Consider the following 26,547-nt stretch of genomic DNA (forward strand, 5'->3'; position numbering starts at 1 on the left):
TTTTCTTTGACTTTAACACATGTAACTTACTAGTGTAACATGTTCTGGATGCCAAATATAAATACAGTTTCAAAAGGGTTAAGAAGAAGAGGTAATCAGTGGCTCCTAAGCTACAGGTCTGATAATTGCATTTAGGAAGATTCCTGGGTACTCCCTTCTGAGGGAGTTATCACTCATTGCCATGTTTCTTTTTTTATTTTAATATCTGCTATTGGTTGTTTTTACAAACACTGAGCTTAATATACCTATGTTTGGACTGTTGTGGGAGTTTTAGGTGACTTGTGTCATAGAATGTAACAACCCTTTTTGAGGTAGATGATTTCATGTCTTCTGGTATTACACAATGAAATCTATTGAAACTTATTTATGACAGACATGTATTTCTTATTCTCTTAGGTTCTTTACCAGAGTTTGAGAGACTTACTAGAGTATGAAGGAAGTGTGGAAGATGATATGATGATAACGTTTCAAATATCTCATACGGATCTCTTTGGCAATCCAATGATGCATGATTTAAAGGAAAATGGTGATAAAATTCCTATTACAAATGAAAATAGAAAGGTACACAATTTTTTTAACATAACTCTAATTTTTGGATACTCTGTGCAGAATCATGTAGCACTCTATAAAGGTTTGGTCTCGCTTATAATTTAAGTTTAAAAGCCTTTTTAAATTCCCATAGCACAGCGTAGTTGTAAGCAGAAAAGGCTTCTCTTTTCAAGAAAGCATCAATACATGCATACATAGCTTCTGGGTGTGGTGTTGGACCTGTTTGAGAAATATTTAAGACTTGCTCTTTATTATTACTTAGTAGAAGCTGGGCCCAGAAAATCTATGTAGAGTTATAGAACTAAATGTATTTGGGGGTCTTGTAAATGTAATTATGTAGAATTATAGAATTAAATGTATTTGAGGGTTGAAGTACTAAGGGTTTTTTTGGGGATTGTTTCCTTACAGGAATTTGTCAATCTGTATGCTGACTATATACTCAATAAATCAGTAGAAAAACAGTTCAAGGCCTTTCGGAGAGGATTCCACATGGTGACCAATGAATCTCCTTTGAAATATTTATTTAGACCAGAGGAAATTGAATTACTTATTTGTGGAAGTAGGGTAAGAATTCTGAATATAACCAGAAAGTGGAGCTTTTTTGATCCTAAGTATATAATTAGTGGTCATTTTAAAAAATATCATCTTCTTACAGAATTTAGATTTTCAAGCACTAGAAGAAACTACAGAATATGATGGTGGCTATACAAGAGACTCTCTCATTATTAGGTAATTTTTTCTAATTTCTGAAAGATTAAAAGCACTTTACATGCCTGTTTCTTCATAATGAATGTAATACTGTAAGATCCAGTATTTTTGTAGTACTGGAGATGCAAGTGCCTTATGTATTATTTCACTTTACTCAAGTACTGCCATTGGAAAAGAGCAGATAGTAGAAGCATTGTCTTTAGCTTCCAGTGAACTTTGGTAAAGCTTAAAAGAGATTTTTTTTTTTTGCCTTAGACCATATAGTTAAATAATCCCCAGTATAAACAGGGCTGTTTCAATAAATTACCACTGCTCTGCTGTTTTTTGGTTTTTTTTTAAATCACACACTGAATTGTTCGAATAGGTTGCATGTGTAGAACTTTCTTCTCTAATTAGAAATCAAGTAAATTTAATGTTGTAATGTTTTGACCTTCTTGTCCCCTTTGACTAGAGAGCTCTGAAGACAAGGGTCACAGAAGTGTGCATCTTCTGTCCTCTAGCCTTTGCCAACTGGTTCCTGCTAGGGTAGAAAACCTTTAGCAGGAGCTGCATTTCTTTACTGTGGTGGTCAAGAAGGTGGTAGAAATAGACACTGTAGTGGAACCAGTATAATTCCTTAGGAAATAGGAATAATAAAATAAAGGAAGAATATTTGCAGATTGTTTATCAGCTAAATTAACATTTAAAAACAGACTGCAGTGTTTTATTATTTCTGATTTGTACCTCTGCATCTCACCAGTTGGTAAATACATTACTGTTAGTTTTGGTTTCTGAATGCAACTTGCAAACTTGATGTTAAGATTGATTAGAATTACTAAAACCTTCAAAGTTCAATTACTTTTGAAAGTCTCACTTATAGCAAAGAAAGTTTTCAGTTTGCTTACTTTTTGATTTCTTCCTTGATAGGGAATTCTGGGAAATAGTCCATTCATTTACAGATGAACAGAAAAGACTATTCTTACAGTTTACAACAGGCACAGACAGAGCCCCTGTGGGAGGACTTGGAAAGTTAAAGATGATCATAGCCAAAAATGGCCCAGATACAGAGAGGTAAAAATAAAACCACTACCTTTTGCTTGTTTATAAATAGAAGCAAATCCTGTGCTTTTAATTTATTAACTTAGTTAAATCTGAAAGTTGAATCTTTAAGTGAAGCAGATGCTCTTTAAATTCATTATTTTGGATTTGTGAAGTAATAATGTATTTCTTTGCATGTACTGCATGTTCCCAGATCTTAATTCTTTTTTTTTTTCTTTTTGTTTTCCCCACAGGTTACCTACATCTCACACATGCTTTAATGTACTTTTGCTTCCGGAGTACTCAAGCAAAGAAAAGCTTAAAGAAAGATTATTGAAGGCCATCACATATGCCAAAGGATTTGGCATGCTGTAATAAATATAACAAAGGGATTAAAAAAAAAATGATGGTGATGATGTCCCTGTCCAAAAAGGCCATAAGATAGTGAGCTACAGTAGTCACCTGTGTTTGTGCCTCCCTTCTTTACTGGGGACATTGGGCTGGAACAGCAGATTTCAGCTGCTTATATGAACAAAATCTTTATTTTTTCTTTTAGCGTGAAAGTGTTACATATTCTTTCACTTGTATGTACAGAGAGGTTTTCCTGAATATTTATTTTAAGGGTTAAATCACTTTTGCTTGTGTTTATTACTGCTTGAAGTTGAGCCTTTTTGAGTATTTACAAGAAAACAAACTGTACTCTCCCAAGGAAAATATTGCCATCATTTGTAGACCATGTAACCTTCAAGTATGTGCTATATTTTTGTCCCTGTATCTAATCAAATCAAGAACTGTACTTTTTGAAGAGTTTGCTTTTGAAACTTGAAGTCTTGGAAAACAGTGTGATGCAATTACTGCTGTTCTAGCCCCCAAAGAGTTTCTGTGCAAAATCTTAAGAATCAATAAAGATGGAAGGGAGAACTTGGAATGTTAAATTGCAGCCTTGAGAACTTTACTTTAGTCACAGCACAACAATTAAAATTCATTTCACTATATGTTGTCTTCACATGTCTTGTAATAAACATTTCTTAGCATATGAAAGGGTAGAAATTTTAGTTACTTTTTTTTAAAAGAAGTTTACTGGGGAAAGTGCATTTTCAGCTGAACAGCTTTAGAGTAGGGAGTGAAGTGTTTGCAAAAAAGATAGGAAGTTTTTGCTATATTATAAACAAAGCATGTGGAAGTGCACTTAAAATGAAGTTTTATTCTTAATTGCCTATTATGTTGACATTTTAAATAGACAATCCAAAGTCTTCCCTACATGTTATGTCATCACCATTTATTTAATGAATTGTTGTTCCTACTTATCAAGGCACATGATCAGTGTTGCAACATAATCTAAAGGGATGGCTACTGTATTTTAATCTCATCTAACAATAAGCAAAATTGAACAATATTAAACGTAAGGCCTACTTCATGTTGTACACTTCCAACCATTAAATAAACTGTTAGAAAGTAAGTACTAAGCTTATGTTCATCTACTACATAAAGTATTCCGTAGGTTTTTAATTTAACTCTACAAATCATATCAGAAATAAATCCTTTACCTTTTGTAGTCTGTGTTTAATGTTAATTTCTCCTGTTGCAATATATGATAAAGGGATTATGCGTTTTTAAATGAAGATGTAACTGGCATATCTCTTTCATAATACAAGCTGCAGCGGTTGTGCAGAGCTGAGCTTGTGCCTTGACAATTGTTATAACTGACTACTCCCGATCAAACCCGTGACTGTGTGGAATTGGCATTAAAAGGCATAGTTTTGAAATCATTGGAGAAAGAAAATACATCTTTCAGGACTATTTTAATAAATTCTTTCTAGTAATAGAAACAGACAACTGTTATGTAACTATGATGCTGAATAAAACAGTGACCTTTTTTCACCACGGTTCAGTGAAAAAGAAAACAAGTGACTTCCTTACTTTGACAAATTGGATATTAAATTATTTGATCAGAAGACATTGTAGTACAGCATAATTTGAGGGTTACAGGTACATAAAACTCTCCAGAATTGAACAATAGTGATGTGGGGTCCAGCGATGTTCCTCTCAAATCTAAGCCAATGCAGGACAGTGTGGACATGGGGACTGAGACTTGCTGGGGAGGGAGAGGTGCTGGCTGTCCTCTGGTCTTTGATCTTGAGGTGGCACTTAGGGCGTGCTGCCTTGAATGGTCACAGCATTGCATGTCCCTGAAGAGGAAAACATGGGATGCTTTACCTCTCAGTAGGGCAGCTGACAGCAGCACTTGCCAATTCTTTCAGGTTTGGGGTGTCTTTTACTGTAGGTGGTGAGAACAAGATTTGCCGAGTGCCTTGAGGTGTTTTCTTACAAGTATGAACCACATCATGATGCTGTTGCATGGTGTGTACTACGTCAGTCATCTAATACCGTTAAGCTGTATCCCTATAAGTTGTTTTATTCTGATGTAGCTGTGGATGGTGGTTATGCCCAGCTGACAACTGTATAAGATTCATGTTGGGTTTTTTTATATAGGTCCAAAAGCTGGGCAGACAGCGTAATTGGATAGCAATACAAAGTTCTCTAACTGAAGCATTGATGTTGTAAATATGCTTTTTCTGTCTTCCTTTTAGCATTAAGATTAAAATAATACCTAATTGTATCTGTCTTTAAAAGCATAAGTTGTTCTTCAAGGAATCTTTTTCAGGTAAGATACAAGTACTTCATATCTGACAGATTTCCTGTGTAAATATATAGTGCCTCCCCCAAAACGCCACTGTATTGAGACCATATCTCCTTAGTGGTGTTATAAATGTTCTAATTGTCCAGCAGCAGCAGTTGGTAAGGTTTAAAATAAAAGAAATCTCAAAAGTCTTGTAGCTGCAGGCTGCTCTCCTGCCCTACAGAAGTTCCAGTCAGTCTTCTGTTGCTTGGAAGGTTTGTCAAAGTGGGGGAAATGCCATTTTAAGCTCTCTTTTTTTTTTTTTTTTTTTTTTTCTTCTGGGCTCTGGGCACACCCAGAATGTCCTTCACCCTCATTTCGTCTTTCAGCAATGTCTAACAAATTTTAGGGTCTACAAAGCCTACCTTGGAAATTTAGGTGTACTCATGTCACTGAAATACCTCTCAAGCGAAACAGAAGACTCCTCTTCCAGGGTAGCAGTGGGATGCCAGTGTGCTGGTGCTCTCTCCTAGGGTGTCCTTAATATGTTAACGAGAAAATATTTTGGGCATCTCAGCATTGTCTCATTTGACAAGTGACAAATGCCTCTGAGCATTTCTTTCTGCACCCTGATAGACTGCCAAGATGTTTCCAGCCTTGGTGTGAAGGGGACATTAGGCTTTTTGTCTGTATTTTGTAGTGTCATATGCCTCAAAAATGATGGTAGTGCTAGATAGGCTAAAAAGAGTCACCTTAAGTACTGAACAAATAAGGCATTTTTCTAAGATTTCATTAGGAGCAAGGGAATAGTTGTTTGGCTCTAAAGGTATGTTAGCACATGACTCTGCATGAACAGAGCATCATCTTTTAAAAGATGAAAGCTTTTGTTTCTTGCTAAAAAGATTTCAGGAACAGCCATCAGGAGTGAGCACAGTTCAGTTAACTAAGGAATAGTGTTTGTTGAAGTTCTGACAGGATTTACCTTCCCTTCGGCAGGCAGTAGCCTGACACAGGACTCTGGCAGCCAAGGAGACCCTCCCCAGGCCTGTGCTTTGAGGAAGGCTGATGCTGGAATGGGCTGGCGATGAGCCTGGGGCTCCAAACCCCTCTGTTATGGTAGTCAACCCATTCATCCAACAGCAATCTTCACTGCTGAAGCAGGAGCCTCATACCATGCAGGTGTGATCTACCTGATGGGCTGAGCTTCCAGGTAGCCCCCAGTGTGGGCTACCCAGATGCTTCCCTGGGTTTCCGCTCTGTGGAGCGGGGAGTGGGACACAGGTTTCCACGCCACTGATGTTCAGTGGGAGGACAACCCCCACAGCATCAGCTTTAAGGTGCTTCCCTGTTGTAGCCAATTAGCTACAGGTAAATTTTTAATCTCTTAAAATTTCCTGGTTGTCTGAAGAATTTTGAGGATGAAGATAATTCAATCGGGTTGAATGTTTGAGCTATGCCTTATTTATTATTCAGAAAAACAGCATTTCAGCATACAAAATGGAGCAGGAAGCTATGCAAAACCAAGCCTTAGTTTAGTTTATGATGGTTCATCTCAGAATCACAAGGGTTTGTGCTAAGTTACCTACAGTTCCCGTTTGTACTTGTGCACAACTTTAATTAAACTTTCAGAATTGCTGGTGATCAAAATTGTTGTCAACAAATTCATAAGACCATCAGGGACTTGAAATAAATTTTATTGAGAAATTCACCTTTTATACTGTATCATAGAAGGGACACTGCTTTGGAAATAGAGTTGATACTGGCATTTGCCTTTAGACTTCTTATCTGGATTAATTCATTTGGAAAACCCATGAAATAATGGTATGTAAATAATGGTATGTATTTTTCTCCAGTGCTCCATCTAAAGATGTCTTCAGCTGTTTTTATTATTTTTCATTAACAAAATTGAATAAGGTGTCTTGCTGCAGGATTTCTCTAGTAATTTAAAAAGTTATTTGCTTGGTGACTTTGGCTGTATGCTGCACAGCTATAAGGTTTCTGTCTTCATAGCTTTGCTGTCATTAAATCGCCAAGCGAGGGGCTGGCCTGCAGTTGGAATTGCGTCCTGATGTGCCACCACTGAATGTGGGAATCTCCCTTCTCCCGTTGTCCCAGAAGTTTCCAGTGCACCTTTGGTTGAGTTCCTGGTAAGTGGCATCGGGGCCAAGCCTGACACCGGGCAGCTCATTCACTGCAACTGCAGGTGGACCAGGAACTGCACAGCCTGTTGAAAGCCTCTGTGACAGAATCCATGGGGAGCAGAAAAAGGAACTTTTTCCTTGATGTGTCCTTGGGCTGTGCCTCCTGCAAGCTTTGCGCTCTGAAGAGCAGAAAGTGGGGCATGGTGGGTGTTGGTTTGGGATCCCACATTCTCCTTGGACAGAAGGAGGGACTTTCACAGGTGTAAGATTGCGAGTAGAAAAGGCTTGTGATCTTTGATAAGCCACGATCAATCCTTTTTGGTTGGTTGGTTTTTTCCCCCTCTCAGAAAAATGTTGTATTTCTTTCACTTGGATGCAAATTCCCATTTATCTGAAACTTACTGTATGAAACATTGGTCACTCTTTTGCAGTTGCTGGTTTACGGGATGGGCTCTGGGCGGGAGCTGGGTTTGGCTGGAGAAGTCACGTTAAGCTGCGGGGGGGAGCAAGTGAGAGGGTGAGACAGGAGAGGAAGGGATGGATGGGTTGGCAGAAAAAAGGTGGGAAGAGAAGCAGTTGGAAAATGGATTTTGATTGAGAAACAAACTAGACAGGAAGGAAGTGGAGGTGTGTCTTGTTTTTTTTAACTGAGGAGGGTTGTAAAGGATCTTGGGAAGACACGGTGTGGTGGGAAGGTGGTTTTAATTTCAGATGTGCTGCTTTGTGATACACAAGCCTGGTTTTGTTGTGCGGTATTTGTAGGATACATCCAGAGAGCAGTCCTGATAAATAATGGAAGTCTACCTAGTATGCTTGTGTTTATGGATGTCTGTTACTCAGTATATATCCTGCTTCAGGATTTCTACGTGGGGAAACTTTTAAGAGATGGGGACATCAGAGGTACAAGTAGAGGGTGGGAATTGTTACTCTATTTTAGGATAATCAAATGACATTAGGAACTGCTACATTATCTTCCTGGGTAGGTTTGTGCATAGTTTTGAGACTTAAAAATGAAACCAGAGCTGACTCTGGAAGTCAGCCAGTGATCACTGGAGTCGGGCTTCTGCCTCCAGAAGGACACGCAGCACAGCTGAACTATAAACAACTACGCGTGCAAGGATGCTGCTGCTCATATGGGCTTGGTTGGAAACTAGTACTGAGCAATGTCCAGTGAAGATAAAAACTGCAGCAGCTTGAAGATTTGTGACTGAACTGTTGTCACGTGCCAAGCTGATGTGAAGCCTTTCTTAATGTCGCCAAAAGCTCTGGCATACATTTTTGCTGTGCCAGTGGGATCACGTAGGGAGAAAATCCCTTAAATCTGTCTTCCCAGTGCATCCTTTTGCTTCTGGATTTGTATAGTACAGCAGTGCAAGCAATGCTGCTCACAAGTAACTGTCTATAAAATGGCAACTCATTGAACATTGCTGTTGTAAGTTTCAAGCTGCCAGATAGCAAATGCTGCTACATTTGATTTACTTATTTCCTGTTGCAAGGACTCAGTGTTTGAGCAGTAAGGAGTAAAAATCAGATGAGCTAATATGATACAATTAAGGGGTTCTTATTATTTGCTAATATAATTGATTTTAATAAAAAATGGGAACTCAGCACTAGAATGTTTCCTAGATGAAAGCATGTTTTCGAAAGAATAATATCCCTTGTGCTATGTACACTGATTTTAAAAAAAAATTTTAATTGTCATCTGCACATGAAGAATCCTATGGACTTTGTAGCAAGTCACCTAAAATAAAGCAGGTGACACTGTGGCCTCAGCAACACGGATACTTTCTTTTCAAAACACAACACAGATTTCTTTATAAGCACCTGATAAGGGTTACTCTTGGGCCAGTTTTTTTCACCTTGAATCTCTCTGGGGAAGGTCTCATATTCTTGAACTGAAGTCCCCAAGTGGATATTCTTTCTAACAAAATTCCTGTCTGGCTGCTTTGCAGTAGGGCTGCAGTCACTGGGCTCTGCCTTTACCAGGCTCCGCTTTCTGCCCCCGCCGCAATGGCTGGCAGCCAGCCCAGGTGAGAGCATTGCTCCTGCACCAGGAGTCATTCCAGATGGTGGCCCTCAGGCCTTTTGGAGGCAATCCTGCCCCAGACCTGCAGCTTTCTGAATAAGCAGTTTGACTTTATCATCCAAGATGATTTCCTTGATGGCTTTGCTTTTGGAGAAGAGGCCTTCTTGGTGTCTTGGCCTTAGGCCAGGTTTCCTGGGTTCAGGACTCTGTTTCTGGGACCACCCACTGCTGCTGTTGCCACCTTCAGAGGATGGTTTTGGTCCCTCATCTCTCCTTCATGCTCTTGGCTTCTCCCAGAGGGACAGTGGGTGGCCTGGAGCCAGTGCTCTCAGCTGCCATGTCCCACTGCAGACCAGCAATTGCAATGGGGGAAGCTGTAGGTGCAGAAGCGATGGTGATCTGCCTGTTGCCTCTGAGCCTCGCTGCTGCAGGGCTGCGGGTGATAAAAATGGGCTGGTTTGGCAGTTTCTTCCCAGCATCGGCAAGGTGGGAGCCTCCAGCAGCCATATCCTCCTGTTTTTCACCTTTCCTCTGGGAATCTCCCATCCCAAGGCAAGTTGCAGCCTCTGGAGACTCCTGAGTTTTCTCTGCAATTTTTTTTTTTGTGCCCCCAATACAAGTGAGAGTGAAGCCCTCTAGGACTGAAATCCATATGGAGTAGGTAGCTCTGCTGTGCTGTACAATGTTTCTCCTGCCCTTGGCACCAGCGATGGCTGGGAGGGGGAGCATGCTCTGCTGCAGACGACCCTGTCGCCCATCGGTCTGGCGTGGGCCCCTTCTGGCCACCAAAGTTTAAGTGAAATTCAGTTGTAGAAAACTGCCTAGTCAATAGAAAGGGGCTTCCCCATCTGCTTTCTCCGACGCTTCAGGTCGCTGTGTCTCTTTTGTAAGTCTCTCTTCCCCATCGGTGGCAGCAAGCTGAGCCACTTGGTTTCTCTCTCACCTGGGACAGGTCTCTCACCCCTGCCCTCAGCTGCAGTTTTGAACTGCCACCGGCTGCCCCGAGGCGTTGTGTGGGTCTTTTCTCACTCCTCTCCTTCCTCGTCGCGCTCATGCTCCTTTGGCTGCCAGTGCTTGTGGCTGGTGCAGTTAGGTTATAGCTGGTGAAACATTTTCAAAACAGTTGGCCTTGAAACCCCGAACTGAAAGTGTTTTGTTGGGGCAGCTCCTCTGTCAACCTGCCTGGTAGCCGGGAGCCTCACCCATACAGTCAGCGCTCTGGTCTGCACCCCACACAGAGAAGCCTGGCTGTGGCTGGCAGGATGCATGAGCTGTGGTGGCAACTGATGTGTTTGGAAAGGCATGAGCTGCTTTCCTAGAAAAGCTCTGCAGGTTTTTGTTGCTAGACATAAGCTTTTTTCTAACCTTCATGCCGGTGTAGTCAGAGGCAGCTGTGTTTATTGCAAGATGAGGCATTGGGTTTTCAGTAGTCAGAATCCAATAAAAAACCCACTTCTGGATCGTGTCCTTCACCATAGAGTGCCCAAGGTCGCTGCTCTAAGAGAGGCTTCTTTGTGCCAAGCACTGACAAGTACCTGTGAAGAAACAGCCCTGAGGACTTGCTTTAAACAGCCTAAATCTGCAAATAATTTGAAAATAGTGGGAATCCCACTGAAACTTGCTGGATTAATTATCTGCACCATTCTGCAAGTAAAATATTTGTACTTCAGTGGGGAACTGGCAATCAGTTCTCCTGAAGAGTAGATCTTTGCAGCACAGGTGGTTTGATTCATCAGCCCTGGAAGCAAGCTGTGCTAAAAAAAAATAAAAAAGTAAAAAAAGTTGTTCTGTGTTTCTCTGTCTCCTTCTCTGGAAAGGCAGACAGTGCCCCTTGGTTTTTGCTATGCTACCCACATGGAGGGGCTGCTCGGGTGTAGTGACTGCTGTGGGGTGGCTCCCCTTTCAGGGTGATGCGGGGGGAAATAACTGCTCACAAATAAGAACAGAATGTTGTTGGGTTTTTTTCTTCTCAGGAAACTAAATAAATGACATGTCAAAAAGCTGAGAAATTAATAGCTATTCATCAAGATGCACATCAGTCCAGAATACAGAATCCTGATTTTCCATGTTACTGTTTTCCATTGCCCTGTTATGGAGTGGTTGATAGCAGCCCCTACAAACAGTAAGGAAAGAAAAATGCAATAGCAACCATTAGTAAATTCCTTTCATGTTTCTGCACTTCTGGTTTTAGAAACTGACCCCCAATTTACCTATACAACTAAGACAGGTCTCTGTTAGAGCTGATGGTGTCCTCCTTGGCCTCTTGGGAAAACAGCCTTTGGCACGGGAGCTGTAGCCATTGGCACTGTGTCCTGCACTCTCCCTGCAGAAGCCAAGCAGAAATGGTAGAGCTGATGAAGAAAAGTCTCATTGTGAGAACTGCTGCTACTTCTGGAGTAAAACTAATGCTTGTGTTCATCCTTGAAGATGAGGATACCCTGCTGTCCTGCTCTTGAGGTTGCAGAAACCGGTTTTGCTTAAATAATCTGAGTCTTCCCTTCCCTCCTCACTCTGCTCTTAGGGTGTGGAGTGGGGAGGACTGCAAACACAGAGCAGCAGAATTTTATTTTCCACAGTGAAGATGCAAGGGTAGTTGGCAGCAGCTAAGTCTTGGCCTTTTATTTGTGAGCTGAAAACGGTTGCAAAATCTGAATTTCAGAAACAAAAGGCCTGACCATTTTTAGCCCAAGGTGGTTCTTCAGGGCTTGCATGTGTTTCCCTCCCCATCTGCCTGCCCAAGGCAGAGTGGAAGGGAGCAAGGCTTTCCCATCCTCCCATAGGGACTCCTCAGGCAGCATCCTCCTCGGGCTCTGGACTGTGGATGGGGCTGGGGGGAGAGGGTGTTCCTGTATTGATGGCTTCTCTCAGGAAAGCTGCCACAGCTGAAATCTTGTGCTTTAGCTGCCTGTACAGTTGCCAGATCCATTTAGTGCATAATTCATTTTGCTCTCAGGGATATGCAGAGGGTTTTTATGAACGCTAAATTATGTAAACAATGGTTTGATTCTTTCTGTCTGTTCCAGGATGGAAACATTAATAGAAGAGCTAGGGGACTTTGAAGCCAAGTACAAATGCTGTCATCTCGCAAATCTTCAGGATGAAGAGCAGCTCTCCTTTAGTCAGCTTGACTCCATTGTCTTGTTGGACAACCTGGACTAGGTTTGGCCTGCGAAACCCTCTCTCATCCTTGCCGGCAGCAGCAGCGATAGAGAAACAAACATGTCTTCCAAACCAGCAACATAGGGACCACCTCAGAGAAAACACTAATGCTTTTGTGGGCGAAAGGAAAATGAACAGTTTGTTTCTTAATGTAAAGCAGAGCCCTCTCTCCTTGTACATTAATAAATATTTGGCAGGAATAAAACTGTAAAGCAGATGTCTAAGAGAAAAGAATTAAATGCAGGGTTGTTCCTTCCCTGGGCTCTTTCTGCAGAAAGAGCTGCACCATCAAGCTAACCCCAACCCTCAGCTCTATGTGAGGGGCCCTGTACACACACACACACGTGCTGTTTTGCTGTCTCCGCCCTTTCTGTTGTCCAATTCAGTTCATTGAATATTCTGGAGTAGAGCTTTCTCTTGTAAAAACTGTTTAAGTAGAATAATAGTAGGTGATGGAGGGAGCTGCTTCCCCAGCTTTACCCTCCTTTTCTACCTGCAGCGGATGTTCAAACACCTCAGGCCTTGTCTATCCATGTCTCATCCAGGGCAGGCCGCCCCGTACCTGTGTGAAGGGAGTGCTGTGGCCATCAAAAACCCACCTGCAGCATCAGAGCCTGTGTTCAAAGGCTCTGTAAGCACTATCCCCTTCCACGCTTTCTCTCATGGTGAGGTTGAAGTACCAGCCCAGACCATGCCAGGTACTGCCCAATACTTTGGGGGGGGTGGGGGTGGGGGTGGGATTTTTGATAGGTAACATGTGTGTGCAAGCAGCAGAAACCTGCAACCATTTTTATTTCTGCTGGACAAGGCCCCATCCCTGCTGTGCCACCCTGCATGGAGCAGGGGAAGGGGAGGACAGGAGATGGGTGGCAGCAGCACAAGGAGCCCGGCAGACCCTGTGCCCCAAAAGGCCCAGCACTGCTGGGGGAAGCGGGTGGTGGTTGGGCTCTCCTGCCCACGTGGTATCCACAAACACAGTGACGGTGTCAAAACTGGGCACGGGACCAAAGCCCTGTGCCAGCTGCCCCATGGTGAGGGGAGAACACCGCCATTCCACTTGGTTTACTGTCACCGCACATCTCTGTCCCAGCTAATGATTTTCTAGGCCATGCAATACTGGCATGATCAAAGTCTGTCATGAAATGCTAAAATCCGGAGGGATATGAATAAGAGAAAACACAGAGTTGCTTGAACATTACTCAAAATATTTTAATGTACATGCTGTAGCCACATTAAAGAAAGGGAAAAAACATCTTACAGAGATGAAAGACATCAAAGGATGTGATTTCATCATGCCAAAAGCTGTAGAATTTGAAGTGACTGAAGCCAATAGCATCAAAACAGCTCTTTTTCTGGCATGTGAAAACCAGACCAAGAGGCATGGAAAAGGGAAGAGCAAACATGTACATAATGGATAGATTAAGCTGTTCTGATCCATCAGGTAAAGAAGCATTCTTGTGTTTGTGGTGTTTTTTAACAGGTGTAAACTTGATATAAATACTACTTTAAACAGTTCTACTTGTATATACCTAGTAGGCTGGAACAGCTGTAGTATGTTGGGTAGGTAGATATTTACAGCAAATGGTGGCTGATGCAGAACATGACGTCACGGACGAAACCCCTACCAGACACGGTGTTTAAAAGTAACACAACAGCGAGCGTCAGCCACAGGTGCACGCGGTACCTGCCGCCGTTACAAGGGGAGAGTTACAAGTTCAGCAGCCTGTGACCGCACCGTCTGTGCTTACAGTGCTACGCTGCAGCTAGCCAACAGCCAGCTCCACCTCCACCCTGCCCTCCTCAGTGTGGCAGTGAGGGCACTAGACCCCTGCCAAAGCGCCCTCTCTTACCTGCACACACACACACACACACCCCCCTTGTCTCAAGTCCTTGGACAAAATGACAAGAGTCAGCCAAAGGACCAAAACTCCCAAACTCTGATGGCTGCATATAGGTCTCAGCTACTTTCCAAAGCTCTTGTTAGAGGTTAAGCTAGTAGAGGTTAGTAGAGCTTAAGTTAACAGACTTTAAGCCCAGCCTACAGTAGATACTGAAGTCTAGTTGTCTTCTAGGCCTATAATATGAGTTTAGACATGGGCCACATGTGGACATCAACTACCTGGTAGTCCCTTTTTCCCGTGTTGCTGGCAAAGCCCTATTCCTTACTCACTGTCAGATTTCTCTCTCTGACCAGGCTCAAAAGTGCCAGTAAGAGGGGGACAGCCGCTTGCCCAGAGACAAGGGCTTACTCTGAGTAGCTGTACTCAGTTTAGCAAAGCAACTGCCTCTTTCCATTTCACCACCATCTAGTTAAACCACCCTCAGTGGGTTTCTCACCAATTTTCCAACGGGCCATCATCTATTCCCACATGCTGTTAGGGCTCCTAAGTCAGGGCTGAGGACAACTGAAAGGCAGGGCACCACCTGTGGTAATACCTAACGCTGCTGGAGGAGCCAGCCCCCAAGCCACAGCTGGCTGAACAGCCTCTGCTACTCCATACTCTTCTGAAGTCAGTGAGGTACCAGAGGATAAAAGTAACAGAGGGAAAGATACATGACTGAAAAATATTGTACAGCAAAAAATGAAAGCTAGTATCTTCCCAGCAAGAGACTATTAGAGAAATCTCAGTGGGAGGGACAGAAGCCTGGAAAGAAACTGGAAGCAGCGGGGTGGAGGAGGTTAAAAGGGGTGTGTAAGAGGCAAATACTGAGGTTGCAATGTGACAGAGCAAGCAACCTTCGCAGTACCATTCTGCCTGAATGTCACGGCAGGCTGAAGGGACCAGACCTGTGTATTCACCCCAGAGCCAGACTGTTGGCAGAGACGACTACTCTGCAGCGAGTAGAAAGGCAACCAGCACAACTAGGCTCCTATCAGCAGGCCCTGAGCAAACATGGCCTTCATTTTCCCTAACGGAAACACGGTAGCGCAACAACTACTTCAGGAAAAAGCTGGCAGTAAATAGCAGAGAGAAGTGGAGTAGGCATCCTTAAATGAAATAAAGAGGAAGAAAACATAGGTCTAGTGGCAGGAATGACTGCCACACAGGGCTTGTTCTCCCTGCCTCGCAGAAACCCTGTTGCAGGAGAAAGCTGGCTGGCAGGCAGGGCAGCCTGTCCTGCCAGCCCACACTGCTTCTCAGCAGCCTCCTTCTGGGACTGCCTGCTTGCCGAGAGTGAATTCACTCAAGGGCCTACATACAGGCGCTGCACAGGCCAGGGCCCTCTTTCCTCTTCCCAGGGTAGTGAAGCCATATTGCCACAGATGCCTTTCACCAGGGAGCTTTTGGGGACTCCCTTCCAAGTGAGGGTTTTACCAGTGGGAATGGGGCTGGGCTAAAAAAAAAAAAAAAAACAAACAAAAAAAGCATTTCCCACTCTCTCCCCAAGCAAAGCAGCTGCAGAGCAGCAAAAGCTGTCGCAGACCATGCCAGAAAGGACGTGAATAAGCACTGCTACTCTGTCAGCATGGTCCTTTGTGCAGAGCCCAGCTCATTAGAATCAAACTAAAGCATCCGGATGCACGGCTATTTCATCCACGTGCAGGGCTACACGGCACAGGCCAGGTACGTGCTGCTGCTTCGCTGTAGTCCAACTGTCTGCGCAGATGCTTCACTGCGAAAGACAAAAGATTTTGGAGAAGCCCAGGCGTGCGTCCATGCATTTAATCAGCTACTAAGGTAGCAGGGTAGAGCATGTACCCTATAAATATTTTTTAAGCCTTTAAAAAAAAACCCCTGATCTCTTCTACTTTAAGTACAATGCCTTCTTAATGCACCATGCGTGGGAAGAGACAATGTGTCAAGACCTACACGTACCATACACAATAGACGTTCTGAGCATGACTTGTAAGAAACCCCCGCCCAGTACAAAAAAGTACCGAAATGCCAGACCAAATCTCCCCCTAAGAAGAAGGTGATAACATTCTATTTACAAGAAAATACTGCTTCAGTTAAAAATGCTAAAAACCATTCTCTAGAGTTCATATAAAAATAATCATGTCTATGTATGCACACACATATTTACATACATTTATGGCTTTCACATGCTTCAACCTTCTCCAATAAATGAGGAAATATAAATACTCTATTACTGCTTTTTCTCCTCCTCAGGTTTTTCAGCCTCTGTTTCTCCAATTGATAAGGTGCCACTACCATATTTTTTCACTCGGGTTTCTACTCTGGCAAGTCTCTGCTTCACTTTTTGTTGAGATGAGGTGTATTCTGCTAAGAGCCTCGCAAACCTAGTCTGCAGCGTATCCAGAGCTGTTTCAAGTCTTTCTATCTTTTCTTCCAAGTCTTTTGGGTCAGCTCCTGCTTTTGCTGCTTCCTCATCTATTAAGTTGTCTTTCATCAGAATTTGTCGCCCTTTCTCTTCCAGAGCCTTTTTGGCTTCTGGATATTCTGTGAGGGCTTCCATTAAATCATCCTTAGACAAGCAGAACAAATCAGAATAACCAATACTCCTTATGTTGGCTGTCCTCCTGTTACCAGATTTACTACCTTTGATGTTTAGGATGCTGATTTCGCCAAAGTAGCTGCCATCACTTAGGACTACAAATTGGGTTACACCATCATCTGCCACCACAGCCAATTTTCCCTCTTTAATAATGTACATTTCTCTCCCAATATCTCCCTTTTTGCAAATGTAGTCCCCAGGACTGAAGACCGTAGGTTTCAGTTTCAGCACCAGCTCAATGAGAAGTCCAGCTTCACAATCCTGGAATATACGCACTTTCTTCAGTGTGTCCAAATGGACATTGATGGCAATTTCAGCCTTTAACTTGTCAGGCAGATTTTTGAGAACTTCCTTCTCATCCACTGTTTTCTTGTTGGTCCAGAGGTAATCAAACCACTTAATAACCCTGGCTTCCAAATCCTTAGTCACTTTTCGGAAATGCATGTACTGTTTAATGGAATCCACTCTGGCTTGGAACTCTGCCCTGGAGGCATTCATGTTGGAAATCATGGAGCCCACATTACCGACAATGGTAGCGAAGATCAGCACACCCACCAGGAAGTCAATGACCACGAAGAGATATTCTTCATCTTTCACCGGGGGCGGTGTTTCTCCAATGGTTGTCAGTGTGAGCGTTGACCAGTACAGACTGTAAATGTACTTTCTAGACAGGCGCCCGTACTCTGGAACGGACACATTAGGGTAGACCCAAGAGTCGGTTCCAAATCCGATGAGCTTTGAAATCGCAAAGTATATACACGCGTTCCAGTGGATGATGATAAGAATGTATAAGACAAGATTTCCAATACGAAACATGTTTGGATAATTTGTCCTGGTTTCAGTACGGTCAAAAAACTCAAACAGACGAGAAATCCTCAGCAAGCGGTTAAATCGCAGTTCAGGGTAGTTCAAACCAAACTTCAAATATGCCAGGTCTGTTGGCAGAAGGGACAGCACATCCAGTTTGAACTGGACAGTTTTGGTATAATGATCTCGTAATTTCTTTTCATCCTGAACTAGTAAGCCTTGTTCAAGGAAGCCTTCAAAGAACAAAAAAATACATATTTCACTTGTTAGAATAAAAATATTCATCATCAACAGTACTGAGTGACTTACATTTTAGATACCTGAGAACACTAAAATTTGTACTGTTATGCATACAGACATTGATACATTATGAGTTCATTTAATGAAAAATATTTAATTGCCAACTTAAATATCTCAATTAAGTTTCAAAGCTGATACATAATGACAAAGAGCAATGACTCTACTATTACCACAGTGCTCCCTGCAGTTTTCCGCTCTATTCTGGGACAGCTGTATCCTTTTCTTTTAGGTATGTTTGCAAAAAGAAAGGGGAGATTCAAATGTCTCATTTTTCATGAATCATTGGCATGAGTCATAACTGAAGTTAAGCAAGTGTTAAGCAATTGTGTATAAAATTGGAAGTGGAGTATTTTTAAATAAATACCAAGAATAAGTAGGTATAATGGATTGTTGGAAACTTTTTCTTAACAATATAGATACCCTTGAGATAAAGAAATCCAGTTTCCGCCCCCTTCCCGAGCCATGTTTTTCCTCTTGTGTGCCATGTTAAAGCTGACAGGATTTTCCTTTTCGTTTTGGAAAACTGGTTTGCACTTTTTTTGTGTTTGTAGTGAGAGAGCAACTAAGCAGAATTTTGTACACTGGTATTTCTTCATTCAAAGGACTTTGGAAAGTATTAGATTTTTTAAAATTATGAGAAGACATAAACTGCAGTAAGAGACCTTAAAGCACGCTGTATCTGTGTAAGAGTTCTCATGGAAAGGCGGCCTGAGCACTACAGCTGCAGTGCTGTTTTGTACCTCTGAAAGCTCAAGGCATTGAAAAGGTTCCACAGGGAACAGCCTACGCACTGCAAAATACTTGCTGCAATTGCAAGTGGAGCCCACTAGGCTAGTTAGGAAGAAAAGTCAACCAAGAGAAAAGCAAAACATTCCCTGTGTATCAGGGATTATCATATTTTGCTAAGCCTTTAGCAATCTACAAGCAGCAGCTTTCTCAGGGAAGCATCTGCTGAGGAAGACCAAGCTGCAATGCTTTGTGCCCTACACAGCACGGCTGTATTTCTAGAAAGTGCACATATCTGTACAGTTGCCTCATGTATATGTGTGTATCTGTCTTTGGGTTTTGGCAAACTGATGGTGACTACAAATGGAAGTAGTTCCAGTGCCATGAATTGTTACCTCTCAGAAAACTGCTGAAAAAGCTGATCAAATATGCCCTTATTAACAGAGTTATGCAATGGAACAGAAAAGTTGGTCAGGCAGGTGAATTTCGGACTCACAATTATTTAAAATAACTTTGAAAAGACCTTCCTCCTGAAGGGAGGTAAAAGCCACTCAGCTCTTTTTTGTCCCCTCACAGAACTGAAGTCCTATAGTAAAACCTTTTGAAAGCATCAAAACGTGGGATATACTAAACACAACCAGCTGCTGAGAGACATGAATCTTTTTTGTTTCACAGTGCACAGTCACCAAATCGGTGAAATACAGAAACTGGCCCTGCAGCTAGACAGGAATGCACCACAGAGAAGCTAATGTGGATCACAGTAGTTGCGGGGCTACCTAGATCCAATTTAAAGCCAGTTCCTGCCCTTAGACAGCAGGGAGTCACACTCTTCCCCAAAGGCTTCCAGGGCCTCTGTGCCCAGGGCTGTTGGACCGTGCAGACTTACAGGAAAAGGCAGCAGGCACAGGCAGAGTCAGGAGGGGTTGCTAAGAAAGTTGACAAAGATTTTAGCACCTAAAAGAAGTGATTTCCTTATCGGATGCCTGAAACTGCAGCAGACACCTGCACTGAAGCATTCAGGAGATCTCTGTGTCAATTGTGCAGTTCTAATCCAGGGCTGCAAAGCCAACCTCCTAACCATGCTTTAGAGGCCATGCAATCATTATCAGGACAGCCCATGGAAATTTTATAACTTGCACTGCCTGGACATGCCCAATTTCTGCTCAGTTCTTTCCCATTACAATAACAGCTATAACTGCAGGAGAGAAATTTAGTTGGCACAGTTAACATTTTAACGACACAAAGAAGATGAAGCCCCCCTGCCCCACCCCAGATACAGAAGTCTTGTGATTTAGGCTGCTATGTGAAATAGACTTTCCTGTTGAACAAGGTACTTGCTAAGTCTAAAATTTGACTTGCCATGAGTTGTGTACTTCCCGATGTGACAGCATTTTTAGCCTCTCTTGTAATTATGTTTACAAGTTGTCACAAGTCATGATTAATGTCAAGCCGTCAGCATGATTTTTTAAAAAAAAAAAAAGTAAAAATCAAAGACTTAAAAGGACTCTCATTTTTCTAATGATCAGTGTGGTTTTGGACCCTTTCAAGGCACATTTTGGGGCTGCATCCATACCAGTAAATAGAACAAGCCAAGAAATGTTTTCTGGCCCTGAGACCAGCTACCATGGCAGCTTCTATTCACGTATAAGTTCTCCCGGCCCCCTCTAAGAATGACATCATGAACACCATCCAACCTTCCAGCTGTGCCCAGACACTGCCTGAGGGAGTACTTGCTCACATAGACCAAAGTGCACGCACCTAAATTCATCAAGGACTATTCTAGCAATTTAATGGTATGTCATTGCTGAGGCCTTGTTTAGTTTAAAACAGATATCGCTTAAAGGCTAGAATCTGTATCAGCTGGGCATGCTCAAGTATGAGATCTTCTCAGCCTGTCTGGACTACAAAAACAGGGACAGGAAACTGAAGAGAACCACTTCACATGTGACATGGCACAGTCCTCACAGATCCTTTAGGTTCACACTTCCCTCAGGAAGGCAGGACCTAAGCAAAGGTGCCTGGGTTAATCCCACACTACCACCCTCCCGGGTTAATGCTACACCACCACCAGGCAGTGGGAGACCCAGCCAAGACCCTCGCAGAGAAAACCTGCAGGAAACCTGGCCGGTGGCAGAGGGGCAGCAGGACCGACTGGTTGCAGGCAGAGGGCTGCAGACTGGAGGCCGAGATGGGTGCCGGGTCTCCTTGCACTTGACCAACTCAGTAACCACTTCTGAGCAGGATGCTGCACAGCTTGGCTAAGAAAGCAGCACTGGTGGGGTACAGTTGGTTTCTTGCCCACTCTAATGAACACAAGCAATATATCATGCACAGAGTGATCATGACATGCAAAGTGTCTTATTCTCCCTCCCCCACGCTGCCTGTTACAGTGGCTATTCAGTCAGGGTTTGGCAGGCCTATTAAGCACTGACAGAACTGAATTTAGAGACAAGTGAAGAGCAGGTGTTAGGAGGTCCAGCCTTAAAACAATCCAGATTGTCAGACACTTCATATTCCCAAAGCCTCCACTGCGGGATTCTGCTGGAGACAAAATACTACACTGGTCACACCCCACAGGGGAATTTCTGTTTCCAGCCTTTATATCCTTGCTGTATCTGAAAACCCTGTAAAACCCCAGAATGACTCACCTGTCCTGAATCTGACAAACATGTCAAGAACATAGATGATATCACAGCCATAATCCAAGAACAGCCATAATTTAATATGGTCAATTTGTAGCTCATCAAAACAGGCTCTAAACAAAGATACAAAAAAAAAAAATAAATTACACCAACTGAATAAGGAGACTACTTGCAGTGTGAGTCCTAGCAGCGTATTAGTGCACATTACTGGCACTGAAGAATTACAGGCAGTGTATCTCCATGCCTAGGCATCTGCACACTAGAGCTATGTCTAAAAAGATACTAGGATCTTTCAGAATTCAAAGGTGTTCAGGCCAAGAATCAAACTTATATACCACACAAGGGCACTACAATTAACCATGAGTCAGATTTCATGGGATATACATCTCCATTAAGATAATTGCCAAGTACAAGATTTGTTTCTGAGTGGCAAGCCATCCTCATCTCCCCCTGCATCTCACACAGCCTAAGTGAACCATTTTCAGAGCACTCCGTTACTTGGACACAAATGATTTTCACATTTTACAAGGGAAAATAAATACTCGAGTAAAATCGTCCTGTCCTTCAAGCACCTACAGATGCATGACATTAATTTAAGATGACCCAACGCTGCCCACACCCCTCCCTTCTGTTCTGCACTGGGTGACTGAAAGACCTCTCCCTCGCAGCGGCTACTGAGCCTGCAGTGGCCAAGGCACACCTCTGCAGCTAGCCAGCAGGTGGCACACAAAGGCCGCGCACACACACACACACACACAGCGCTCTTAAGGATGCTCACTGCAAGTTGCAACAAATGGTTTTTAGACAAAAAGATAAAAAGAAACATTGGCCATCTATTCCCAGTGGTATGTATACCGTATAGCCCTAAGGGCATATGAACTGTAAATCTTCTAGGTAAGCCACCCAAAAAATACTGCAGGGAGGTAAGAGGATGATTTACATAGGAAACATGGTAAGACACTAAATTTGAAATGTCAAATTTTTATTAACTGAAATCCATACCTGCACACTATCATACACCAGTTATAGAACACGGGTGCTGCAATTATGGTCAGCCAGTTGTAGTAAATATTGCTTGAAGGATCTATCACAAAGATCTCTTTTTTCTTCCTGGAAAGTGAAAAGTCCAGATTTACACTGGAAATGTAATGAAGTGACCTGCTGGATCTCCCTCTTCTGGAGGCTGCTCACCTCATGATGAACTCAGAGCTGCCTAAGAAGAGGAAGTATCCATGCAGGCAGCTCCAGATGAGATACCAAATATTAGCTTCATCCCATCTGACGTGCTATATTTATTTGCGTGATCCAACTTTGGAAACAGTAAGAAAGAAAAACACAGACATTTGCATTGCCCAGGCTGAAAACCACGGCCTTTCTGCATATGACTCCCACTGAAAAAAAGTAAAACGTTCAGTGTTTCTTACTACCATTCCAACTATAAGGCTATGGTCCATTGCTAGAGAAAGAGCCTTCCTTTGCAGATTAATTTTGATGGTTTTGGCAAACCCTATTATGGAAGTGATTGTATAAGCATGCATTTAAACAAGTAAAACACATATGTATTCAAATACATGTTTATACAAGTAAGACTCTGTGTGTACATACACATATAGTGTGTGACTAGAATTGAAACGTGTTATTACGTAAAAGCCAACTTCACACACTCACGGTCCTGGCTCTCTAGACCTCACAATGAAGAGATGCTGAATGAAGTGTACAGGCCTGGAATTTAAAGAAGATTTAAAGAACAGCACGGCTAATGGCACAATGCTCAGAAGTGCCCTTCCCCAGAGCAAGAGAGGTTGATATGGAATAGACAGCAATTAGGCATGTTGTATGTAATCAGAGGAAATATGCATTAGTGGATTGTGAGGTCCACAGCTGCAGAAGTTATTCCAACAGGAACATGTGATAGTGTGATCTGTGAACTGTGTAACAGTGTGGGGAACACATGACTGGGCAATGCTTGCATGTGTATTTGTGTGACTTTTCCAAATCTCCAAGAATGTAAATATATTAAAATATAATGATAATTTATTTCATATTTGTGTGTATTTCTGGCATTATCTCTGCTGTCAGCTGAATGTCCAGATGATAATGTTAGTAAAGGAAACAGCTTTAATCTAAAAAGCATTTACTTTGCCATCTTCATAACATGCTTTGAGCCATTTCTTCTAAAAAACTGGTCACCACCTCAAAACTAGACATTCATATGACAAAGTACACTACCTTCTTGACATTAAAACATTTATTTTCTTTGCTGAAATGTTTTAAAATGCTTTTGGCTACTGCAAAGCTCAGGCTCTCACTACATAGTAATTGATGCCAAAAGAGAATCCTTAGAACAAAGGCTTTCTAATCAAACAAAGCTTTGATTAAGAAAGTCAAGATCTTGATATGAAACAAACTCCATTTGGAAGCAATTCCTAACTATGTCCCCATGCCTACACAGCACGTGCCACCACATACATACATATAAACTTGCAATATATTACTCTAACATACTCCTTAACTGTGAAGTCCACTCAAATGCATTCTCTTTTTATCTGCCATCATTGTTGTTTTTAATGACTAATAATACTAAATTGTACTATGTTTGGGTCAGCTTTGGGGGAACAAAACAAGAGCAGGATCCATGTCTGTCAAAGGCATTCAAAAGATCTCATTTTGTTGCAGAAATATAGCATCTCCTACTCAGCAGAAGCAAACTTGAGTGATCACTAGTAATGAACTTCACCATACTAAGTCATTAAATATGCTTTTCAGTGTAATAACTAAACTTACTAGTAAATCTGTAATTTTCTACATGTAAGATTTTCAGCCAAACCAGACTTTTGGTTCAGCTGCTCTGAATCATTATGGACATTGCAGAACAATGAAAAGACTGTGCAGACCTGCAAAGCAGGCTGCTATCCTAAAATCCCTCATAGTAAAAAAGTGATCTTCAACAGCAAATCAAAGTGACCAGAGGTAGCTGAATTCCCTTTTACCGACCTAGGAAGCTGTTTGTGACAGGTGTAAACACAGGTCTTAAAGATGCAACAAGTTTGTTGAGCAGTTGCACCTTTCAAAGGGAAAAACATTAAAGATTTGACAGGCTAACTAACATTCCACAGTCTACAGCACAATAATTGTCGTGGAAGTGTTATGATGAAAGGCCATACCGTGCTTTGTAGGGTAGGAGGTGTGTTACAAGCACACATTCTTTCTTTATACTTACTCTTCTTTTTTATTATTATCTTTTTTGTCCTCTTTCTTTTCCTCTTTCTTTTCCTCTTTTTTCTCCTCTTTAGCCTCTTTCTTTTCTTCCTTTTTGCTGTACAACATAAGGTAAAGCTTAGCAATATTACTGATATTCTAGCAGTTAAAGGAAAGGGTGGATGTTGAGGTACAGGAAACTAGACCAGACTCCAGATAAGAGTAGGACAGGGTTTCTCAGTGGAACCATTCATCCAACTGGTAAAAATGGTTTAGAGGCTGAGGCCTCTCAAGCTCACACCACCACACCACTCCATCAGGTAACCCGCTGGCTGATTCTGTGCATTAGTCACCCATGCTTTGTTGACTTTTCCAGACATGAGCGCACCAGGCTGATTTTAATTAAATGCTTCCAGTGCGTTTCATTCTTTAGAACTCAGGTATTTAAAAAGAAATCTGCCAAATGATAACAGAATTTGAAATGGTTTAACAGACTGTCAACATTCTTTGCATATCCAAAACCTCACAGTGACTGTCTGAAGCTTTAATCGTAATTAAATGAAATGAGGCTGAATTTCCTCTCACAGTTCTTTAAAACCAACATAGCTGTAATTAATTAATTACCTCTGGCTTCAACAATTGCCTTGAAGAAGAATCCCAGTCAATGTGTGAAGAAAAGCAGCAAATGTAGAGAAAAGAGGTGTGTCTCATTTAACTACATAGCAGTAATTTTATAAATGCTTTATAGTCAAAATGATCAAGCCAACCAATTTTAGATGTCTGCAGAGGAGATCTGCTGTATCTACGAGATAGTCCATATCTCATAGCCCACATCCACAAGGTGACCTGTGCCCTAAAAGCATTTTTTCCCTTTCCATCAAGTGTAAAGAAAGAATGGGTTGCCTAGTTCAGATGTAGGTGTTTATGGTTGGTCAGAGGAGCCATGCCAAATTTGCTCTGCCTGTATTCAATTGCCACTGTAGTCAAAGGCTGAGGGTCAAGCATTAAGTTCCATCCTTGCTGAAATCAATGGGAATTTTTCCTAGACTTAATGGAATCATGATTGTCCCCATGTTTATTAATTGCTTTTCATGCAATAAAGTAAAATATGGACCTTTTAACATAATTATATCCTACCATTCCATAGTATCCAGCACAGACCCAAGCTGCAGGATTTAATTTCAGATAAGGATTTTCATACTGTTCAAGTATGTACAGCCTTTAGCTTATACATAAAGATGGATCTGACTTCCCCCATTCCTAGGTCTGTCTGAACAGAAGAGTATTGAGACATGTTAATTTATACAGATAGGCCCACGCATCCTCTTCAAAATTGCAGAAAGTTAACGTCTTTTCTAAGATTCTGTTAATCTTAGAGCTAAATTTGCTAAATGCCTTGGTCAAGAATCATGTAAACTGAAGAACGGCACTCATTTGCACAAACAGAAAATCCATCATCTGAGACACCTCTGGTTTGTATTTGAAATTTCTTTATTCCTTGAAGCAGAAAGTGTCCCAATAGGTTAGACAGAAAAGCCTAAATGTTCCTGACACTAGAGCGTATGTGGATAATGCACACGTAACTCTCCGCACATAAGGTCTGTTTTGGATGAAAGCCATGGACTCCTGCTCCCATGGGAGCTACATGTTCTCCTCTGAACTGTCAAGACTGGGGCTGATTCTCCCCTTGCACTGGTGTCAATAAAGGACAAATTAGTTCAACGACAGCAACATCCCACAGTGAAGACAGAATATGTAATAACAGTTGAAAAAGTGCTGCTTACAGGATTTGAACCAACAGGTAAAAAGTTTAGTGAGCTCACTTGTACTTTGCATGTATACCTGCTTGTACTACTCGGATCAGAAATAGTCTACGCTGTGAATGGCAGTCCAGTGCTTGACTGTGCTTGTTACAGGGAGAAAGAAGCACACCAAGGGAGAAAACAACAGTCACCAATTTTAAGATAAATATAACAGGTCTAGTAGTAGCTTTCACCTATCAGCAATGAGCACCTGTTTTAATTCTTACCCTTAGACATTTCCACAGTGATGCAACACCACAGTGTAATTTGGAAAAGCCCAGACTCATTTGCTAAAAAATGTTGAGATCCTACACTATTACTCCACGTCCGGAGAAATACCTACCAAGCTGGCCAACACCACTGAAACTTTTACATAATACACTGCAAGGGAGCA

At 42.1% G+C, this 26,547-nt stretch overlaps 2 protein-coding genes across 14 annotated transcripts in view; one reads left to right on the forward strand and one right to left on the reverse strand.

Annotated features, from left to right (window-relative positions):
- The window catches only part of UBE3A (ubiquitin protein ligase E3A), a 55,419-nt gene extending 51,590 nt beyond the window's left edge, over positions 1–3,829 (forward strand). For all 11 annotated transcript variants that reach the window (XM_074815022.1, XM_074815027.1, XM_074815018.1 and 8 more), the window contains 5 exons: positions 397–561; positions 958–1,113; positions 1,205–1,278; positions 2,164–2,307; positions 2,529–3,829. In XM_074815022.1, coding sequence (XP_074671123.1) covers positions 397–561; positions 958–1,113; positions 1,205–1,278; positions 2,164–2,307; positions 2,529–2,649 — 660 coding nt within the window. In that variant the 3' untranslated portion in view covers positions 2,650–3,829. The remainder of the gene's footprint in view (positions 1–396; positions 562–957; positions 1,114–1,204; positions 1,279–2,163; positions 2,308–2,528) is intronic.
- Positions 3,830–13,404: 9,575 nt separating this feature from the next.
- The window catches only part of CNGA3 (cyclic nucleotide gated channel subunit alpha 3), a 36,060-nt gene continuing 22,917 nt past the window's right edge, over positions 13,405–26,547 (reverse strand). For 2 of the 3 annotated variants that reach the window (XM_074815032.1, XM_074815031.1), the window contains 3 exons: positions 22,156–22,263; positions 21,160–21,266; positions 13,405–17,718 (listed from right to left, as the gene is read on the reverse strand). In XM_074815032.1, the coding sequence (XP_074671133.1) occupies positions 16,310–17,718; positions 21,160–21,266; positions 22,156–22,263 (1,624 nt within the window). In that variant the 3' untranslated portion in view covers positions 13,405–16,309. Of the gene's footprint in view, positions 17,719–21,159; positions 21,267–22,155; positions 22,264–24,373; positions 24,470–26,547 lie in introns of all 3 variants that reach the window. The other variant, XM_074815030.1, reaches the window with a different exon arrangement.

The sequence above is a fragment of the Strix aluco genome, chromosome 2, assembly GCF_031877795.1.
Source record: "Strix aluco isolate bStrAlu1 chromosome 2, bStrAlu1.hap1, whole genome shotgun sequence".
In the NCBI taxonomy this organism is placed as follows: domain Eukaryota; kingdom Metazoa; phylum Chordata; class Aves; order Strigiformes; family Strigidae; genus Strix; species Strix aluco.